At 41.4% G+C, this 17028-nt stretch overlaps 1 protein-coding gene across 1 annotated transcript; it reads right to left on the bottom strand.

Annotated features, from left to right (window-relative positions):
* Positions 1–960: 960 nt before the first annotated feature.
* Positions 961–15730, bottom strand: tsen2 (TSEN2 tRNA splicing endonuclease subunit). Its single transcript, XM_020612175.1, has 11 exons — positions 15128–15730; positions 12858–12988; positions 12503–12760; positions 9508–9679; positions 9359–9433; positions 8323–8373; positions 7817–7961; positions 7455–7491; positions 5092–5203; positions 4924–5013; positions 961–1173 (listed from the first exon to the last, which is right to left on the bottom strand). Exons 1-11 carry the CDS (start codon positions 15296–15298, stop codon positions 1108–1110), a joined length of 1308 nt encoding a protein of 435 aa, XP_020467831.1. The 5' UTR covers positions 15299–15730; the 3' UTR covers positions 961–1107.
* Between the last annotated feature and the right edge of the window lie 1298 nt (positions 15731–17028).

The following is a 17028-nucleotide window of genomic DNA, read 5'->3' as shown; positions in this document are numbered from 1 at the left end:
CATCCTGGCTACACTAAACATCTCTAATACATCAAGTGTCTAACCAGTGTCTATCTGACTAAAAATACCTGACAGACTTATCCCTTTGTTCACCAATGCCGTCTCATTGATTCTGGTATTCAGACCCCTTTAAGTTTTCCACATTTTGTTATGATTCAATTTCAATAGGATTCAATTTCAAACAGAAAACAACCTGTACTAAGTGAAACATCAGTATTCGCTGATTTAACTAAAAACTCACTGAACCAGCGGAGTCTCCTGCTGCATTCAAGGACACTCATGCTGCGGTTTCACTATGGGAATCTAATGAGCGGTACACCTCGTACTTCCCTTAACCATCACCAAACATAGCCTCGGGGGTTGACGTGGACCACCCTACTTTATTTTGTCACTGTAGTTTCTCTCTGTTGATCTCTGTTTAGAGGAGGGAGGGGCTGCTCCGCCCTCATACCTGCAGCAGGCTGTGTGTTTACACACAGTGTTTTTAATGCTAATGCTTGAGGTGTGGCTTACAGCTTACAGATGTGGGGACAGGACTCTGTACAGCCAGGCCAGGAACACACTGACAAGGGAGATCAGAGCAGCAAAGAGGAGCTACTCTGAAAAGCTGAAAGCTTAGGTTTCAGCCAACGACCCCTCATCTGTGTGGAGAAGCCTGAAAAGCATCACTGGCTATAGGCACAGAGACAGTTTCTTCCCCCGGGCCATCACACTTGTGAACAGTTGGTCTATGTTTTTCTTTTTAACTTGTGCTCCTTGACTTGTATATATTCTGTATTTATTTTGTTTTTATATTGTTGTGCATATTGGGAGCCATTTGGGTGGAATCAAAGTGCTTACCAGCTGTGTAAATCACCTGTCCTGTTCATCTGTGAGATAAATGCCAAGACTACAAGGGAGACATTTATGTTTGAAAAACTTTTATGTTGGTGTATGCACAGAAACACTATCTTCTCATAGTTCAGTTTTTTCATTTTTATTAATAAAAAAAACTACACAATATTTATTTCAGGATGTCCATGCTTGTCTTTGTGTTTCTGGCTCCGATGTCATCAGTCTCTTTATGACATCACTATTCTGTCACTGTGATATCATCAGTGTCTCCCGTCAGCCAATCATGTCATCCTGCTCCGCTCGCTCTCTGGAGGACACCCACCTGCTGACAATCACTTCCTGTAGAAAAAACAAATTAGTATTTAATGCTTTCCCATATATTATTGTATAGTAATATACAATATACATTACAAGGGTAGATGTGCTCTGAGTATTTATCTAAGATTTTTTATTTTTTTTACTTTGTTTACTTCTCTGAATTTTTTTTCTTATTGTTTGTCCATGCGAAAATACCCAATACAATATCAGTCACCAAAGGAAAATATTCCCAAACTCATTTGTTCTGATGTTTTCTCAGATGTCAACATGCAGTCATCAATTCCGTTCTTACAACAACCACATCTTTCCAACCTGGAGCTGCAGGTAATGATTATTTTCACTATTTGACCAATCTGTTTTTCAGCTCCAAACTCTGAAGCCCCATGTTACATAATAGTAAATCAGTTAGATAATTGTTAAGGCATTAATGTGCTGAATCAGATGTGTTAGTAATGCAGTTTAGTACGATTTAAAGTCTGCTCTAGTCTGTTTTGTTTCAAGATTAGCAGACAGAATGTTGATTCTGAAAAGTGAACCATGACACCAATTCTTTTCTTGTATTAATCTTGTGTTAGAATATTATGTCTGAATAAATGAAAATAAATCTCTTGTAGAGGACACAACCGAAAGGTGTTGATGTACTACAGTTCTAAGTTGGACAATATTGAAAAAGGACATCCAACTTGTGTGAGACATGTCGCTGCGATCGGTCGAGCGATACTGAAGACCTGACATATCACAATGGGTTATTAAACTGTGGTACACACCACACATGGTGTCAGGGCATTTCTGGATTCCAAAGCTTTCATATTGTCTGCACATCAGACCCAGAACTTACAACAGCTGTTGAACCAGGCTCACATACAGTTTACAAGTGAAGGAACAAACATGGCTACGCAGATGGTCACTGAGCAGGATCATGACTGTGTGAGCAAAACAGACACAGAGATGAGACTGCATGAGAACCTGCATAAGGAACCACTACCTAATGCAGAGGTAACATTGTACTGTGATGATCACAGTCATTAGACAGCTACTGGCAGTCTAGTTGCTTCATACGCTGTGGTCAAGGACACAACGGCTGGCTTAAGAGTACTGCAAGCTGATGTGATCCCACAGCCAAGTTCAGCCCAGATGGCTGAGCTGATTGCTCTGATAAAGGCAAAGTCATAAATATCTATACAGATTCTGTGTACACAGTACAGGCAGTACATGTAGACTTGTGCCACTGGAGAAGAAAAAAGGTTTTGTGACTTCAACTCGCGATCCAGTAAAACACTTGCAGCGGTTACTGGAACTAGAGCAAGCGTTGTTGCTACCAAAGCAGGTGACAGTTATCAAGTGCAAGGGACATCAGAGAACAGAGACTCTGATAAACAGAGGTAATAATGCAGCAGATCTGGCTGCCAAGGTAGCAGCTGGATATCAGGTAGCTCAGGGAGCTATGAAAGGGATCCAAGACCTAAGGGGTCAGAGCTTTGGAAGCTCAGTACAGACAGGGTCCAGACCTAAGGTGTCAGAGTTTAAGGAGCCTGGTACAGGCACTCGGGACCCAGGAGGTCCAGCTCAGAGAGCTAAACAGGTGAGTCAAGACCCTGCAAAAGGGGGTCACGTTCATGAGACAGAGTTGAGCTTGCAGACTATTAGGGAAATACAGAATAAAGCTGCTCCTACTGAAAGGCAGGCGTGGCTAGGCAAAGGAGCATCTAAGGATCAGACAGGACTGTCTCCTCCTTGGATGCCACATCTTGGGACAACAGGGACATTTGATTTAGGTTGACACGATAAAAATCGTGTCAAAAGGGGGAATTTGTTAGATATTAGTAAATCAGTTAGATCATTGTTAGACAATGTGTTAGTAATGCAGTTTAGTACGATTTAAAGTCTGCTCTAGTCTGTTTTGTTTCAAGGTTAGCAGACAGAATGTTGATTCTGAAAAGTGAACCATAGGCACCAATTCTTTTCCTGTATTAACCTTGTGTTAGAATATTATGTCTGAATGAATGCCTTAGCTACACACCATGTGACAACATACACACACATTGAAATTCTTCATTTTGTTATGACTAGGTAGAAACACAGCTGCTCAAAGCATGTGGAGCACTAGATAAGAGATGGAGTCTTCGGACTGACTTCATCAGGGTAAGGGGTTAGGGGTTAGCTCAGACTTTATAAATGTATTAGGCTCTGTGTGGCCAGGGACTCCACTTTCGAGCAGCCTGTGTGTGTGTGCCTCTGGAAGGGGGAGCAACCCAGGTTGTGTTTGTAATTTTTTACTTGTGGTTAAAATAAATCAGATGAAAAAAGATGGACTCATTCGTTATTCAGAGCTGTCCAATTAAAGAACTGGGGTATTACACCCAGTAAAGCCTAAACTCCAACACCTGACCCCAGTAAAGCAGGGTCGGATCTAGCCTGTCTGAAAGAAAAAGTCGGGGGGACCTACTGAAAATGCACCTTAGTTTTAACCTTGTTGTTCTAATTTTTTTACTGTATATTTTAGTGCAGACATGTAGATTCACCTAAACTGAGTAATAATCAACTTTAAGTGCTTGAACAAAACAGAACCTACATGAACATAACAGTCTTGACTATGAGGTTTTTAAACTACAAAACCTTTTTAAACAGACTCCCTACCATAAACTTGTTACCATTTCACCTTTTGCCATTTAAATTTGTGACCACATCAGAGCAAGAACTTTGTTTTTTGGGACAAACCCATCCATGTCTAGGCAGGTGAATGGCCACGTAACTAGAATAGAATAATAAACTATAGAAACTCTAGAAATACTTTTCAAATATTAAGCAAAGTCTAAGAACCACCTGTACATTAGTGCTGTATTATTTTTATTTAGTGAGTATTGTTTTCTCCTTTGTCTGATGATGAAGAAACTGTTGTCAAAACATCCAACAGTTTGTGTTGCTGGAGTGGAGAGGAGAGGACACCGGGGAGGAGCTACACCTCAGGTCAGATGGTCATTTACTGTATAATCACGGGACATTTTTGAGAGAGCATGGATTATTGTTCTAAACCATTATCACAGAGTGTCCTCATGTTATTCTGAGCTGCAGCGATGGAGCCTGTGAAAACACTGACAGTTAGGAATTCAGTCTGTACTCAAATAATCTTGTGGATTTAAAATACGGTATTGATCATGAAGGCTGCAGACTCCCTCCCTTTGTTAGAAATCCAGAAAGGCTGAAACAGCACAATAATATGCCTGCTCTGTAGAAATATCTATTTAATACTTATCACATTAATGTAGACTCTGACCCCGTCAGGATCCAGTAGGAATAATTGCTCAGTTTTTCCAGTGATCTGGTTGGTTGGTGCTCAGGGTGTTGACAGGTTTTGATCCGATTCTCTGAAGTTAACCCACTTCAGAGCACTATGGAACTGGATCACTGCCCCGGAGACCTAACATGATAGCTGCGTTTAGCTTTGCAGCATCAGGCCCTTCCACTAGCTCAATATTCTTACATACAGAGACAAATCATTGGGCCTTTTACTGAGTTTTGATATTTTTTCAGGCAAGAAAGTGACCACTTAGATTGTGAATATGTGGTCAGTCTATCCTAGTAATGCCAATTTGGAAAGTTGCTCTGGTGTTTTCGGAGCTGTGAGGACCCACTAGCAGACCAAGCTAACTCTCCTTAGCAGGCAGCTACATCTCATTCAGAGCAGAGTCAGCAGAGATAGTGGTGTTAAGAGCACTGTGTCCTCCTGTCCTCGGGAGTTTGGACATAAAGTTGGGACGTTATAACTGTTACCTGAACCTTCAGTCTGCTCAGACACACAGGTGAATCCAGGTCAGCCTCTGATAGGTCAGCTGGATAGATGATGTAACACAACATCAGCTCCTGTAAAAAGAACACAGAAAATCTCCAGTGTCAAATAAAAACCAGAAACAAGTCTGATAAACCCTGATCTGTTATTACCTTGGACACATTGGCAGTGATCCTGCTGAGAGCCGCCAGAGAGCGCCATGAAAATGGACGCAACACCGAGCCCGTGAACGCATCGTCCACCTGCTCAATTACCACGGAATAACTACAGTGAGAGGAAAGGGACAAAATCAGTTCTGCAGCATGGGACAATGTTTTGAGGATACAAGAGACGGTTTCTTAGGAAGAGGTTATTTTTGAAAAATAGACTTGTAGAAGAACGCTTTGTATAGTGGGGAATATTTTTTTAATATAAAGACAATTATGATGAAAGTGACCGTTTTATAAAGAGACAGTTTCGTTTCTTTAAAGAAGGGATGGACATTTCAGACAATTTAAAAAAAAAGAGAGGACAGTTTGTTTTGGAAACTTGAGATGCTTTTATGAAAGAGTATATTTTTGAAAGTTTTCACATTGTTTTAAAATTGAACACACTTTGTAAAAGTGAAGGTAATTGTTTTTTAAATTTAATTAAAGAATTGAAAGGTGAGGACTTTAGCTGGAAAGCAGGGAATAAATTCCCCTCAACGAGGCTTGAAAAGTCACAGTTTCTTAGAAAGAAGAGATTTTCCTGTTAATACTTCTTGGAATGCACCAATATTCTGATGAAAGTTTTTTTTTTTTAAAAGCTAGTATGTATGTAAGGCCAGTGGATCAGATTTGACTACAGCTGAGTATCTGAGGTTTGTGAGGAGCTGTGTTACAGATAATCATTTTGGTGGCACAGCAGTTAGTGCTGTCACCTCACAGCAAGAAGGTTCTGGGTTTGAGCCCCGGCCGACCTGGGGCCTTTCTGTGTCTGCGTGGATTCTCTCTGGGTGCTCCGGCTTCCTCCCACAGTCCAAAGACATGCAGCTTAGGTTGACTGGTGACTCTAAATTGCCAGTAGGAGTGAGTGTGGGTGTGTGTGGTTGTTTGTCTTGGAGTGTCAGACCGGTGACCTGTCCAGGGTGCTTCAGCACCCTCCCCCCATTGATCCTGTTTAGGATTAAGCTGTATAGATAATGGATGGATAATAAAGTTGGATTTAAAATGAATTGGATAAGTTGGCTGGATAAAATGAATCTAGGCACTGATGCTTTGAAAGAGATCGTACAGAAATATAGGTGCCACAAATCAACCATTTTTATTGGTTTTATTAATGATTCTAAGGCCTTTGACTGGGTCAACCACTATAAATTATTCAACAAGCTGATACAAAGGGGAGCTCCTGACAGTATTGTCAGGATTCTAGCTTATTGGTAAGTGGGGCAATGGAGTCTATGCCCCCTTCGGTGTTAGTAATGGTCTACACCAGGGGGCCTTTATCTCCACTGCTCTTTAACCTTTACATGGATGATCTGTCACTGGAGTTGAGTGGCTGTTGTATGGGATGTATGGCGGGTAGTCCACTTGTTAATGTTTTAATGTATGCTGATGATCTGGTAATCTTTTCACCTAGCAGTGCTGGGTTTCAATAATTGTTAAATGTGTGTACAGCTTATGGAGTCTCGCATGAGGTCCAGTATAATGCTAAGAAGAGCATCGTTTCGATCTGTAGAATGAGAGATGATAGGGTCTCCAGCTCCCAGAACTTTTACTTATCTGGTCAAGTTTTAAGTGTTTGTGCCAGGACTAAATATCTGGATCATTATATTACAGATCAGTTAGATGAAGATGACATGATAAAACAATGCCGCATTTTGTATGCACAAGGGAATATGTTGTCAAGAAAGTTTCATAAGTGTTGTGATGTAGTCACAGTAAGACTCTCTAAAGCTTATTGCTTATCTCTGTACAGTGTGCCCCTGTGGACCCATTTCAAGAAGGGGACTAAATGGAAGACTCAGACTGCAGACAATGACTGCCTATGAATCTTGGTGAGACAGCCAAGATTTTGTAGTGGGTTGTTCTACAGGATGGGAATTTGTACTTTTTAATGCTACAATTAGACATCTGAGCTATAACTTCATTTTCCAGTTGAATGTCACAGAAAATGAGATCATTAAGATGATTGTTAATCCAGCCTGGAGTGATATCAGGTACCAGGCCACCTTTTGGGAGTTCTGGTACTGCTTTTTATTGGTTCTATAAATTGTGTACATGTTGTTTATTTTTATTTTATTGTTGTCTTCCTTTTTATGGACCTTGAGTCTTTTAATAAAGGTTTGATTGACTGATTGAAAGAGAGGCCATTTGATGAAAAAGAGGAATTTTTTTTGAAAATGACGATGACTCCTCCTTTAACTTTAACCTCTGTTTGAGGGTCCAGACGTGGTTTTGAGGTCAAAGCCAGCTCAGGTTTATGTCAGTCTGGGTCCTCACAGGCTTTATTTAGGACCAGGTTCAGGGGTCAGGATAAAGGTGATGTGCGTTACCTGGCATGGTAGAAAGGTGGGCCTTTCCTGTACAACACTGAAAACACAGAAGAAAAAGTGACACTGACAGACTGAAGTTACGTGTGGTGCAGTTGTTCCTCCTTTGCTCATTAAGAACTAGTCCCAGTTTGATAGTGGTTTCTAACTCCCCCTTTTACAACGAAACTCTGCTTGCAAACTGAGACATTTGCAAGTTTCTGAGTTGATGAAGAACCCTGAACACTCAATCCATCTCAGTCACATGACCTTTCTCAACACAGAGTTCAACTTGTGTCAGAGTGCGATCACCTGCACGACTGTGTTTCAACTGTGTGTGTGTGTGTGTGTGTGTGTGTGTGCGCACATGCGCATGTGAGTCTTACTGAGGTCAACGCCGTATTTGGCTGCCCCCCCTCCTTTAGGGACCCACCCCCTGCTGCGATAGTGATGATAGGCTGCGTACGAGCTGATGAAGTCAGGACGCAGGGACCGGAATTTCCTCCACAGCTCCATGATTGACAGGGGTTCCTGACCAATCACAGCAGAAGTCAGAGATGATGGAATTTAATCAGATTTGACCCATTTCACTGTTTCAATCTGAACACTGGAATCTACTGTAAATCTCTATTCTGTACACACAACATCTATTTCCTGTCTGTCTGTTCTGAAAAGGGATCCCTCCTCTGTTGCTCCTGAGGTATTTTTGGGGAATTTTTCTTTATCTGATTCAAGGATGTAAAGACAGAGGTGTCGTATGCTGCACAGGCTATTAAGCTTTCTGAGGCAGATATTTGATTTGTGATATTGGGCTGTAGGAATAAAGTTTGATTCCAACAGTGGACAAAATATTAACACACACACACTATTATTTTATCTGACAGACAGGTACCTGGTGCAGGTAGACAGACAGACAGCCCAGGCTGTAGACCAGGAAGAAGGCCTATAGGTGGAAACAAAGAGAGATATGGTGAAGACGCCATACCCCCTTCCTGATACTCAGGGACATGTGTAATCAACAGTGATGGGCATAGTTCCTTGACAACTGTATTCAATTTCTTAGCAGCAAATATAAGGTGTAACTGTACTCATTACTTTAGTTGAATTTGTCAGCTCCATCCCACGTCACGTCACATCCTTTCTGTGTAACTGCACTGACACAGGAGCTCGGTCCTACTGCTACTACGACTGTTCCTCATTAGCACCAAACGCCCTCAGCTAAAGGTTGCTTCACAGGTGAGCTGGATGGGCTCCTACTGTTGTACTCATCCAAATATTTGATGTTTAGCAACCCCCTGGCCTCAAACAATCCAGGACCTGAGTTTCTGCTGAGCAGTTGTCCTCAGGCTCTAACGCCTAAAGTTCATTTCCTGGCTGCTGACAGCGTGGAGGGTGAGACAGGGCCCTCTGCACTCTCTCCTGCCCTCACCTCTCTGCCAGCGCACTTTCAGCTTCACGCTTTGTTTATTTATGAACAAACACTTTGTTTGTTTGTTTGCCTAGCAGACATGAACCTGCCCACGTGCACACGTCAGCAGATAGCTCACCTGGCACAAAGATCAAATCGAGTTCAGGAAAGAGCAACACAGCTTTGCTTGGATTAGTAACTGTTATTTAAAGTGTAATCCCACACAATACTCATTACTGAAAGAAGTGATAATATTAGTGTAATGTGTCACTAAATGATACATTACTGCCAAACACTGGTGATCATCAGGTGAGACACAGTCTGACTGCTGGACTTTATTTACAGGATCAGCCTCCCCAAGATCAGTTCATAGATGCTCTTTGTGTGACTAAACTCAACTTTTGATTTAGATGACCTAATGTTCTGTAGCTCAGTTCAACTGATGGTCACATGATCCTGTCTGATGGTCACATGGTCCAGCATGGATCCAGTTCAACTATACAGAGTGTTGGTGTGTTACCTCCTCCAGACTGAGCTGCAGGTACTCTGGGAGAGAGAATGGAGTACGCCGGATCTCCCTGACCCCCCCATCAAACTGCAGACACACAACAACAACAACATCAACAACTCAATGAACACAGCAATGGCATATTCCAGGTTAAGTCTCACCTCACTGTCAGAGACCACCAGGACAAAACTAGGACCTGGAACCAAAGGCTCAGGATCAGGATCAGAGTCAGAGCTGGCATCAGAAACTGGGTCAGGATCAGGGGTGGAGTCAGAGTCCTGGTCTGAGCTGGGATCAGGGTCTTGGCTGTGGTTCAGGTCTTGTGTGTCTAAGCTGGCGTTTCCATAAAGATCACAGTTTCATCATCTGTTCACATTAAAGAACACTTCCAGCACTGTCCTAGTTTTCACCCACAATAGAATAAAAACATTCAAACACCTTTCTACTGATCTTCTGCATTTTAATGAAAACAAAACGGAGTGTGTGTTGCTGAGAGATCCTGGCCCTATAACTGGCTCTGACCTGGAACCTGGACCACTAGCTCCATATCTTAAACCTGTAGTAGAAAATTTGAGCTGTTTTGCAAGGAGGAATGGGCAAAAATTTCCGTCTCTCGATGTGCAAAACTGATAGAGACATACCCCAAGCGACTTACAGCTGTAATCGGAGCAAAAGGTGGCGCTACAAAGTATTAACTTAAGGGGGCTGAATAATTTTGCACGGCCAATTTTTCAGTTTTTTATTTGTTAAAAAAGTTTGACATATCCAATAAATTTCGTTCCACTTCATGGTTGTGTCCCACTTGTTGTTGATTCTTCACAAAAAATTACAGTTTTATATCTTTATGTTTGAAGCCTGAAATGTGGCAAAAGGTCGCAAAGTTCAAGGGGGCCGAATACTTTCGCAAGGCACTGTAAAATTTGATAAACATCAACTCAACTGTGAAGTCAAGCTTTTTTCCAATTGCGATTACTGAGTCACGTGAAATCATGTCTTTACTTTAGTGACTCTGAAATTGCAATTCATACTTCTGTCAGCTCTCGACCTGTACTCTGGAGTCAGTGACACGTCGCTCCCACCTCCAGATGGTCCAAAATGCTGCTGCTCATCTTTTGACAATACATGTAAATACAATCATATAAACCCTATTCTGGCTTCCAGTCCATTTTAGAATTGATTTTAAATAGTTGATTTTCACTGTTAAGGCTCCAAACAGCCTGGTACCTCCTTACCTCGGTGACTGGATATGATGGCACAAGCCAGCGAGACCTCTTAGGTCACTGAGTCTGTTTTTACATGGAGGTACCAAGTTCTAGGCACAAATGCTGAGGTGATCGTGCTTTTGCCATTGTGGCCCCTAACTTTGGAACTGTCTACCTCTTAATGGTACATTGGCTACACACCTGGCTGTTTTTACATCTTTGCTAAGGTTTATTTCTTTTCCATTGTTTTTAACACCTAGTAGAGTCTGATATTCTCTATTGTTTGGTTTTATCTCACCTGTGTTTAAATTCTTCTTTCACTATCAAGTTTTATTGAATTCTATTGTAATTGTGTAAAGTACTTTGGTCACTAAGACGTTGTTATTAAATAAATAAATAAATTTTGATTTGATTTGATATTGAGGAAACAGCTGAAACATGTTCTGTGGATTATCAGACTCACAGGGGCTATGAAACAATTATGTTTTAAAGAGTGCAGCACAGAGTAGACTCCACTGTGTTGAAGGCAGAAATCTGACTTACAGTGCCTATAGAAAGTATTCACCCTCTTGGATGTTTTACCAAAAGAATCAAAGGAAAGGTGTACAAGACAGTAGTGAGACCAGCTATGCTGTATGGGTTAGAGACTGTAGCAGGGAGGAAAAGACAAGAGGCAGAGATGGAGGTAGCAGAGATGAGGATGTTGAGGTTCTCTTTAGGAGGGACCAGGATGGACAGGATTAGGAATGAGCACATCAGAGGGACAGCTCAGGTCGGCTGTTTAGGGGACAAGGTCAGAGAGGCCAGATTGAGATGGTTTGGACATGTGCAGAGGAGGGATAGTGGTTATACTGGTAGAAGGATGTTGGAGATGGAGCTGCCAGGCAAGAGGTCAAGAGGAAGGCCAAAGAGGAGATATATGGATGTGCTAAAAGAGGACATGAAGTTAACTGGGGTGAGAGTAGAGGATGCTGAGGATAGAGTTAGGTGGAAACAGATGATTCACTGTGGCGACCCCTAACGGGAACAGCCCAAAGAAGAAGAAGGATGCTTTACCCTATTATTGATTTTATAAATCAACCATGGCCGATATAATTTGGCTTTTTTGACAAAAAAATGACATTAAAGGGTTTTTTGTAAAAGTGAAAACAAGTTTCTACAAAGTAGAAACACAACAAGGTGAGTGTTCTGGAGCGGCCGAGTCAAAGCCTAGACCTCAGTCCAATAGAGAATTTGTGGCTGGACTTGAAAAGGGCTGTCACACCTGTTCTCTGTGCAACCTGGCAGAGCTTGAGCAGTTTTGCAAAGAAGAATGGAGTAAAATTTCAGTGTCCAGATGTTCAGGCCTGACTGAGACCTGTCCACACAGACTCAGTGCTGGGACTGCAGCCAGAGGTGCATCTACTAAATACTGACTTGAAGAGAAGATATTTATGCAGCCACGTATTTCACATTACATATTTTTATTTGACATTACTTTATAGAAACCTGTTTTCACTTTGACATTAAAGAGCTTTTTGGAATTTTTTTGTCAAAAAAGCCAAACTATATTGACCATGATTGATTTATAAAATCAATAAAAGGGTAAAACATCCAAGGGGGTGAACACTTTTTATAGGCACTGTATAAAGTACAACCATAACTCTGGACAAACACAGCTAAAGAAGACAGAAAGATAATATTTCTTTGTCTAATTTGGATCGGCCAATTAAACTTCAGTTAGTTTACACTGAATTTCACTGGCAGAACCCTCCTATAGTTGTTTTGGTTCACAAGGAAAGCCTGTTTCACATACATAACATCATCATTAAAAAAATTAACATTTTGGTTTGTTAACATGCAGAATTAAGAAGAACACAAACTTGTTTAGTAAAAAAAAAAGACAACTTTTATGTTTAGAATTGCAGAAAATAAAAGTGACAGATTCTTAAGAGAAGTCTGGTGACCACTCTACCTGCAGCTGCTCTTGGCCTGTGGCTCAACATCTGACCCCGGCCTCAGTGTCTTTGTGTGGGGACAACCTCCACCATCTGATCCAGGTCCTTCCCACTGATTTTCCCCTCTCTGTCCATTCTCTCCCCCTTCCAGCGCCCTCCTCACTTCCTCCATTTTTACTGGCTGAGACAGTCTGAGCAGGGTTTGACTGATAGCTTCTTCATCCAATCCCTGAGCAAAGAGAGCTTCCCCTGCCAACCTCAGCAGCTGCTCATACCTGGAGGGGGGCAGGACAAAGACAGGATGTGATGACATTGTTAAAATACACAGGATGTGATGTCATTGTATGAACAACAGGATGAGATGTCACTGACCTGGACTGTGAGACGACAGGTAGAAACAAGCCTTTGTGTTCTGTAAGAGAAACAAAAATGTTATTATACAATATTACTAGGAAACGACAAACTTCCATGGCTATGCAAATGAGGACACTTCGACATGTGGACTGCAGGCACCGTGATTCAAAACTGTATATTTTTCTACACATCCTCTGGTAGCAATGTAGGCAGTGGTGAAATAGAGTATATCCACAAAACTGCATGCAGTCAAAAAATTCTACTTTTAGAATGGTACAGGTGGATGTCAGACATGTGTGCATGAATGCACATAGCCAGGAAAACATGACCATTCAAGGAAATCTATAAAGTATTGCATAAGACTATATATTTGGAAAAATGTCTTGCCAGCAAGAGTTCGCGAGACTTGTATAAACCTAGTTGCTTCTGGATAGAAGTACAACAACATAGGTGCACCTCATTTTTTGAGCTTTCAGTCACATTTAAGATGATAATCCATCAATGTAACATTGCAGATAAGTCAGAAAACACAGAAAAACATGCCATAGGCTCTTTAACCAAACACATCCAACTATTTCTCAGTCTCTTACTTGTATTCATCCTGTATTCTGACACTGCTGTGTTGCTCTCCATCATCCCTGATCTTTCCAGCAGAGGAAGAGAGGAGATGAGAGAAGCAGAAATGGACTGACTGTTTGACTGACTGACTCTTGATAATTCTGTTATTTAACTTTCTTATTAAATACTTTTATTTAATTCTCTGCAGAGAAGGTGATTCTATCCCCTGCCTTTGAATTATTGTAATAATAAATTATCATTGGAATTGTAGTGATTTGTCTGTGAATTAATTTAGCTCATACTGGAAATTCGCCACTTCAGTAGTGGTAAAAACCTGATGCTGTTGGCTCAACAACTTGAAGCTAATGCCAGCTAAAAGAAACTTGAATTCAACATTAAAAATGGCCCAGTTAAACTGCAAAAACATGAAACACAACATACAATCACTTGTGAACTTGTGCTGTAGTATAAAAAAACAGTATTTATTGTAGAAAAGATATGCAGTGAGAAATACTGCAGGTACAACATGTTGGCAGTGCCCTCAGACATTATGAGCTCTAACTGGTACACATGCTGGCAAAAGTTGGCATAGTTAATGTCATTACACTGTGTGCAACTTGGTGACAACTGTCGTACAAATTTACTAACTGTACTAATCACATAATTTATTATAGCAATATATTCTCGCTCAACTCTGTTTCCTTTAAATTAGGTACAGGTGGGCCAAGGAAAAGTAGCCCGCTTCCAGTGATAGTATGAATGAGCAAGTGGACTGTTTTGTAGGCGGGCTACTTTTCCATGGCCCACCCTGTATTATACTACTAAATGGCTTTGTCAACTATGTTTTACAGAGAACAAACAAAGGTTTTGGGGAGGTCATATGGGTAAACCATGGGCCTACAAAGTGTAACTTGTTAACATTGTATTTCAGGGTTCACATTTTGCATCCCCTGGCGTTGCATCACCCTCCTATAGACTCATGGACAGTTTAAACATGAGGATCAAAATCAGTGTGGCAGAACCTGAGATCATCTTCTTCTTTCGGCTGTTCCCATTAGGGGTCGCCACAGCGAAACATCTGTTTCCACATAACTATATCCTCGGCATCCTCTACTCTCATCCCAATTAACTTCATGTCCTCTTTTAGCGCATCCATATATCTCTAACATCCTTCTACCAATATAACCACTATCCCTCCTCTGCACATGTCCAAAACATCTCAATCTGGCCTCTTTAACCTTGTCCCCAAAACAGCCAACCTGAGCTGTCCCTCTGATGTGCTCATTCCTAATCCTGTCCATCCTGGTCACTCCTAAAGAGAACCTCAACATCCTCATCTCTGCTACCTCCATCTCTGCCTCTTGTCTTTTCCTCACTGCTACAGTCTCTAACCCATACAGCATAGCTGGTCTCACTACTATCACACAACACTCCTGACACCTTTCTCCACCCACTCCAACCTGCCTGCACTCGCCTCTTCACCTCTTTCCTACACTCCCCATCACACTGGACTGTTGACCCCAAATACTTAAACTCCTGCACCTTCTTGACCTCTGCCCCCTGTAACCTCACTGTTCCACTTCCCTCCCTCTCATTCATACACATGTATTCAGTCTTACTACGACTGACTTTCAGACCTGGTTTTAAGTGACGTGGATTAAATTATACCAGGTTTTAGAGAATGTGGATTAATTTAGACCTAGTTTTCGAGGATGTGGATAATCTCAGACCTGACAGTGGATCTTCTGGATGTGGTCTGGATGACAGACCAGCACGTGTTGGTTGACGAGTTCTGCCCTGAAGTGATCCCTCTTCTCTGGGTTACGGCTCACAGGCAGCGGACCCTCGTACTCCTCCCGTACCAGGGCCCGTCGCCGTGGTGCCCGAAACTCCGCATGCATGTTTCTGGGACCTGCTGGGTCCAGTCAGACCGGATCGGAGGTGCTGCTGGCCTCTACTGGATCCGGACAATGCTGATGTTTCCGCTGCTGGGAAGCTGCAGACGCCGCTAATTAGCTCTGTAGCTTGTTAGCGGATGACTGTCCCGTTTACGTCCTTTTTCACACATTTACCTCATATTTATATCTGTTTGTCAGCTTTGTTTTGGTGTCGGACACAGCAACGTCACATAATTTCGGTCCTGGTAGAACTGTCGGCAAAGCTAATAGGTAACTCTTCTTCTTTTTCTTTTTCGCCTCCTCCCTCTTCTTCTTCTTCTTCTTCGTCGGTATGGCAGTCTAGAGCGCAGCAGAGACGTATTGCCGCCCCCTTCATTTCGATAGTCGTCATGACAAGGTGCGTCCTTTGTTGTCGGCCTATTTTTAAATTCTTCTTCTTCTTTTAATATTTATTAATTTGTCCATATCTTTTATTTTTTAATTGATTCTCTTTACTTATTTGTGCTGTCCTGGTATTGTTAACATATCCTTTTCTCTAATATTATTGCTTGTTACTGAAACCCAGTTACACCCACCATATTGGTAAAATGTTATATAGAGGAGCATACTAGCATACTAATGTTATTCAAAGGTTGTCCTCATCCAAATATTGTTTGTTCTATTGATCCAGCTGAGTGCTCAACTGGAAAAAGTGTTTTTCGGCAAAGAACAATATGGAAAAATCGCTCTTTATTTCAAAAGGAAATTGCTTTTCTCCCTAGTGCTACCAGTTACTGGAGTAGATATATACATGGAATTAATTGGACCAAAGTATGGTGTCTACCTCAGAAGTATTCTGTGGTAAATAAAGTGAAAGATGTGGTATTTAAGATTATCCACAGATACTATCCATCAAAAACTTTTGAAAGACATTTAGAAATTTTGACGGACTGGTGGTTTCCCACGCAAGCACGGGGAGAACATGCAAACTCTGCACAGAAAGGTCCCAGGTGGGGCCCGAACCTGGAACCTTCTCGCTGTGAGGCAACGGCGCTAACCACTGTGCCACCGTGCTACCCCTGTTTTCCTTATATTGTATCTTTATTCTGTGAAATGAAGTTTAAAAAAATCTGTGTTGATGAAGATCAAAATGTTTCAGTTTTAGGTGAAATTGCCATAAATATATAGATTCAGTTATATGTTTATTTCTGAGGTCATAGTTAAAGGTGTTGGTGTTGTGGAATACATTCTATTCATAGGTGTTCCTAATATTCTGACCCTCTCATGGGGTTATGGTTATGCTAAATATAATGTAGTCCAGGACAATGCCACCTTAAACTATGAATAATAAACATAGAATTGAATTTATACATATATGACAATGTCACCAAAAACTGAAACATCTTGAGCCTCATAAACAGATGTTAAGGTGAAAGTGCTGCATACAGTTCTACAGGTGTGACTATTAAAGTGGCGGGGCAGTGTATTTCTCAAGAAAACAACAATACTACTACCACTGATAATAATAATAATCCTCTCTCTCATAATCCTCTAATTCATTCTCCTCTACTAACTAAACAAGACAAAATAACGTGTATCTTCAGAACATCTTGCAAATCAAACACTAACTTTGTTTTTCTAAGTTCCAGCATTATAGGATAAAGATAATCACTTTATTTGGCCAAGTATGAATTTATTTCCGGGATGTTTTACACACACACACACACACACACACACACACACACACACACACC

Source organism: Monopterus albus, unplaced genomic scaffold (assembly GCF_001952655.1).
Source record: "Monopterus albus unplaced genomic scaffold, M_albus_1.0 scaffold121.1, whole genome shotgun sequence".
Classification (NCBI taxonomy): Eukaryota; Metazoa; Chordata; class Actinopteri; order Synbranchiformes; family Synbranchidae; genus Monopterus; species Monopterus albus.
Note: the sequence above shows the minus strand (reverse complement) of the source record. Positions and strands in the feature narration are given on the sequence as shown.

Excerpts from the sequence above, each read along its gene's own strand:
- tsen2 (XM_020612175.1), bottom strand. The coding sequence starts at position 15,298 with ATGCATGCGGAGTTTCGGGCACCACGGCGACGGGCCCTGGTACGGGAG. Across the intron at positions 7,492-7,816 it reads CAAATACGGCGTTGACCTCA|TGTTGTACAGGAAAGGCCCA; the intron begins GTAAGACTCACA and ends CTGTGTTTTCAG. Across the intron at positions 5,014-5,091 it reads TCACTGCCAATGTGTCCAAG|GAGCTGATGTTGTGTTACAT; the intron begins GTAATAACAGAT and ends TTCTTTTTACAG.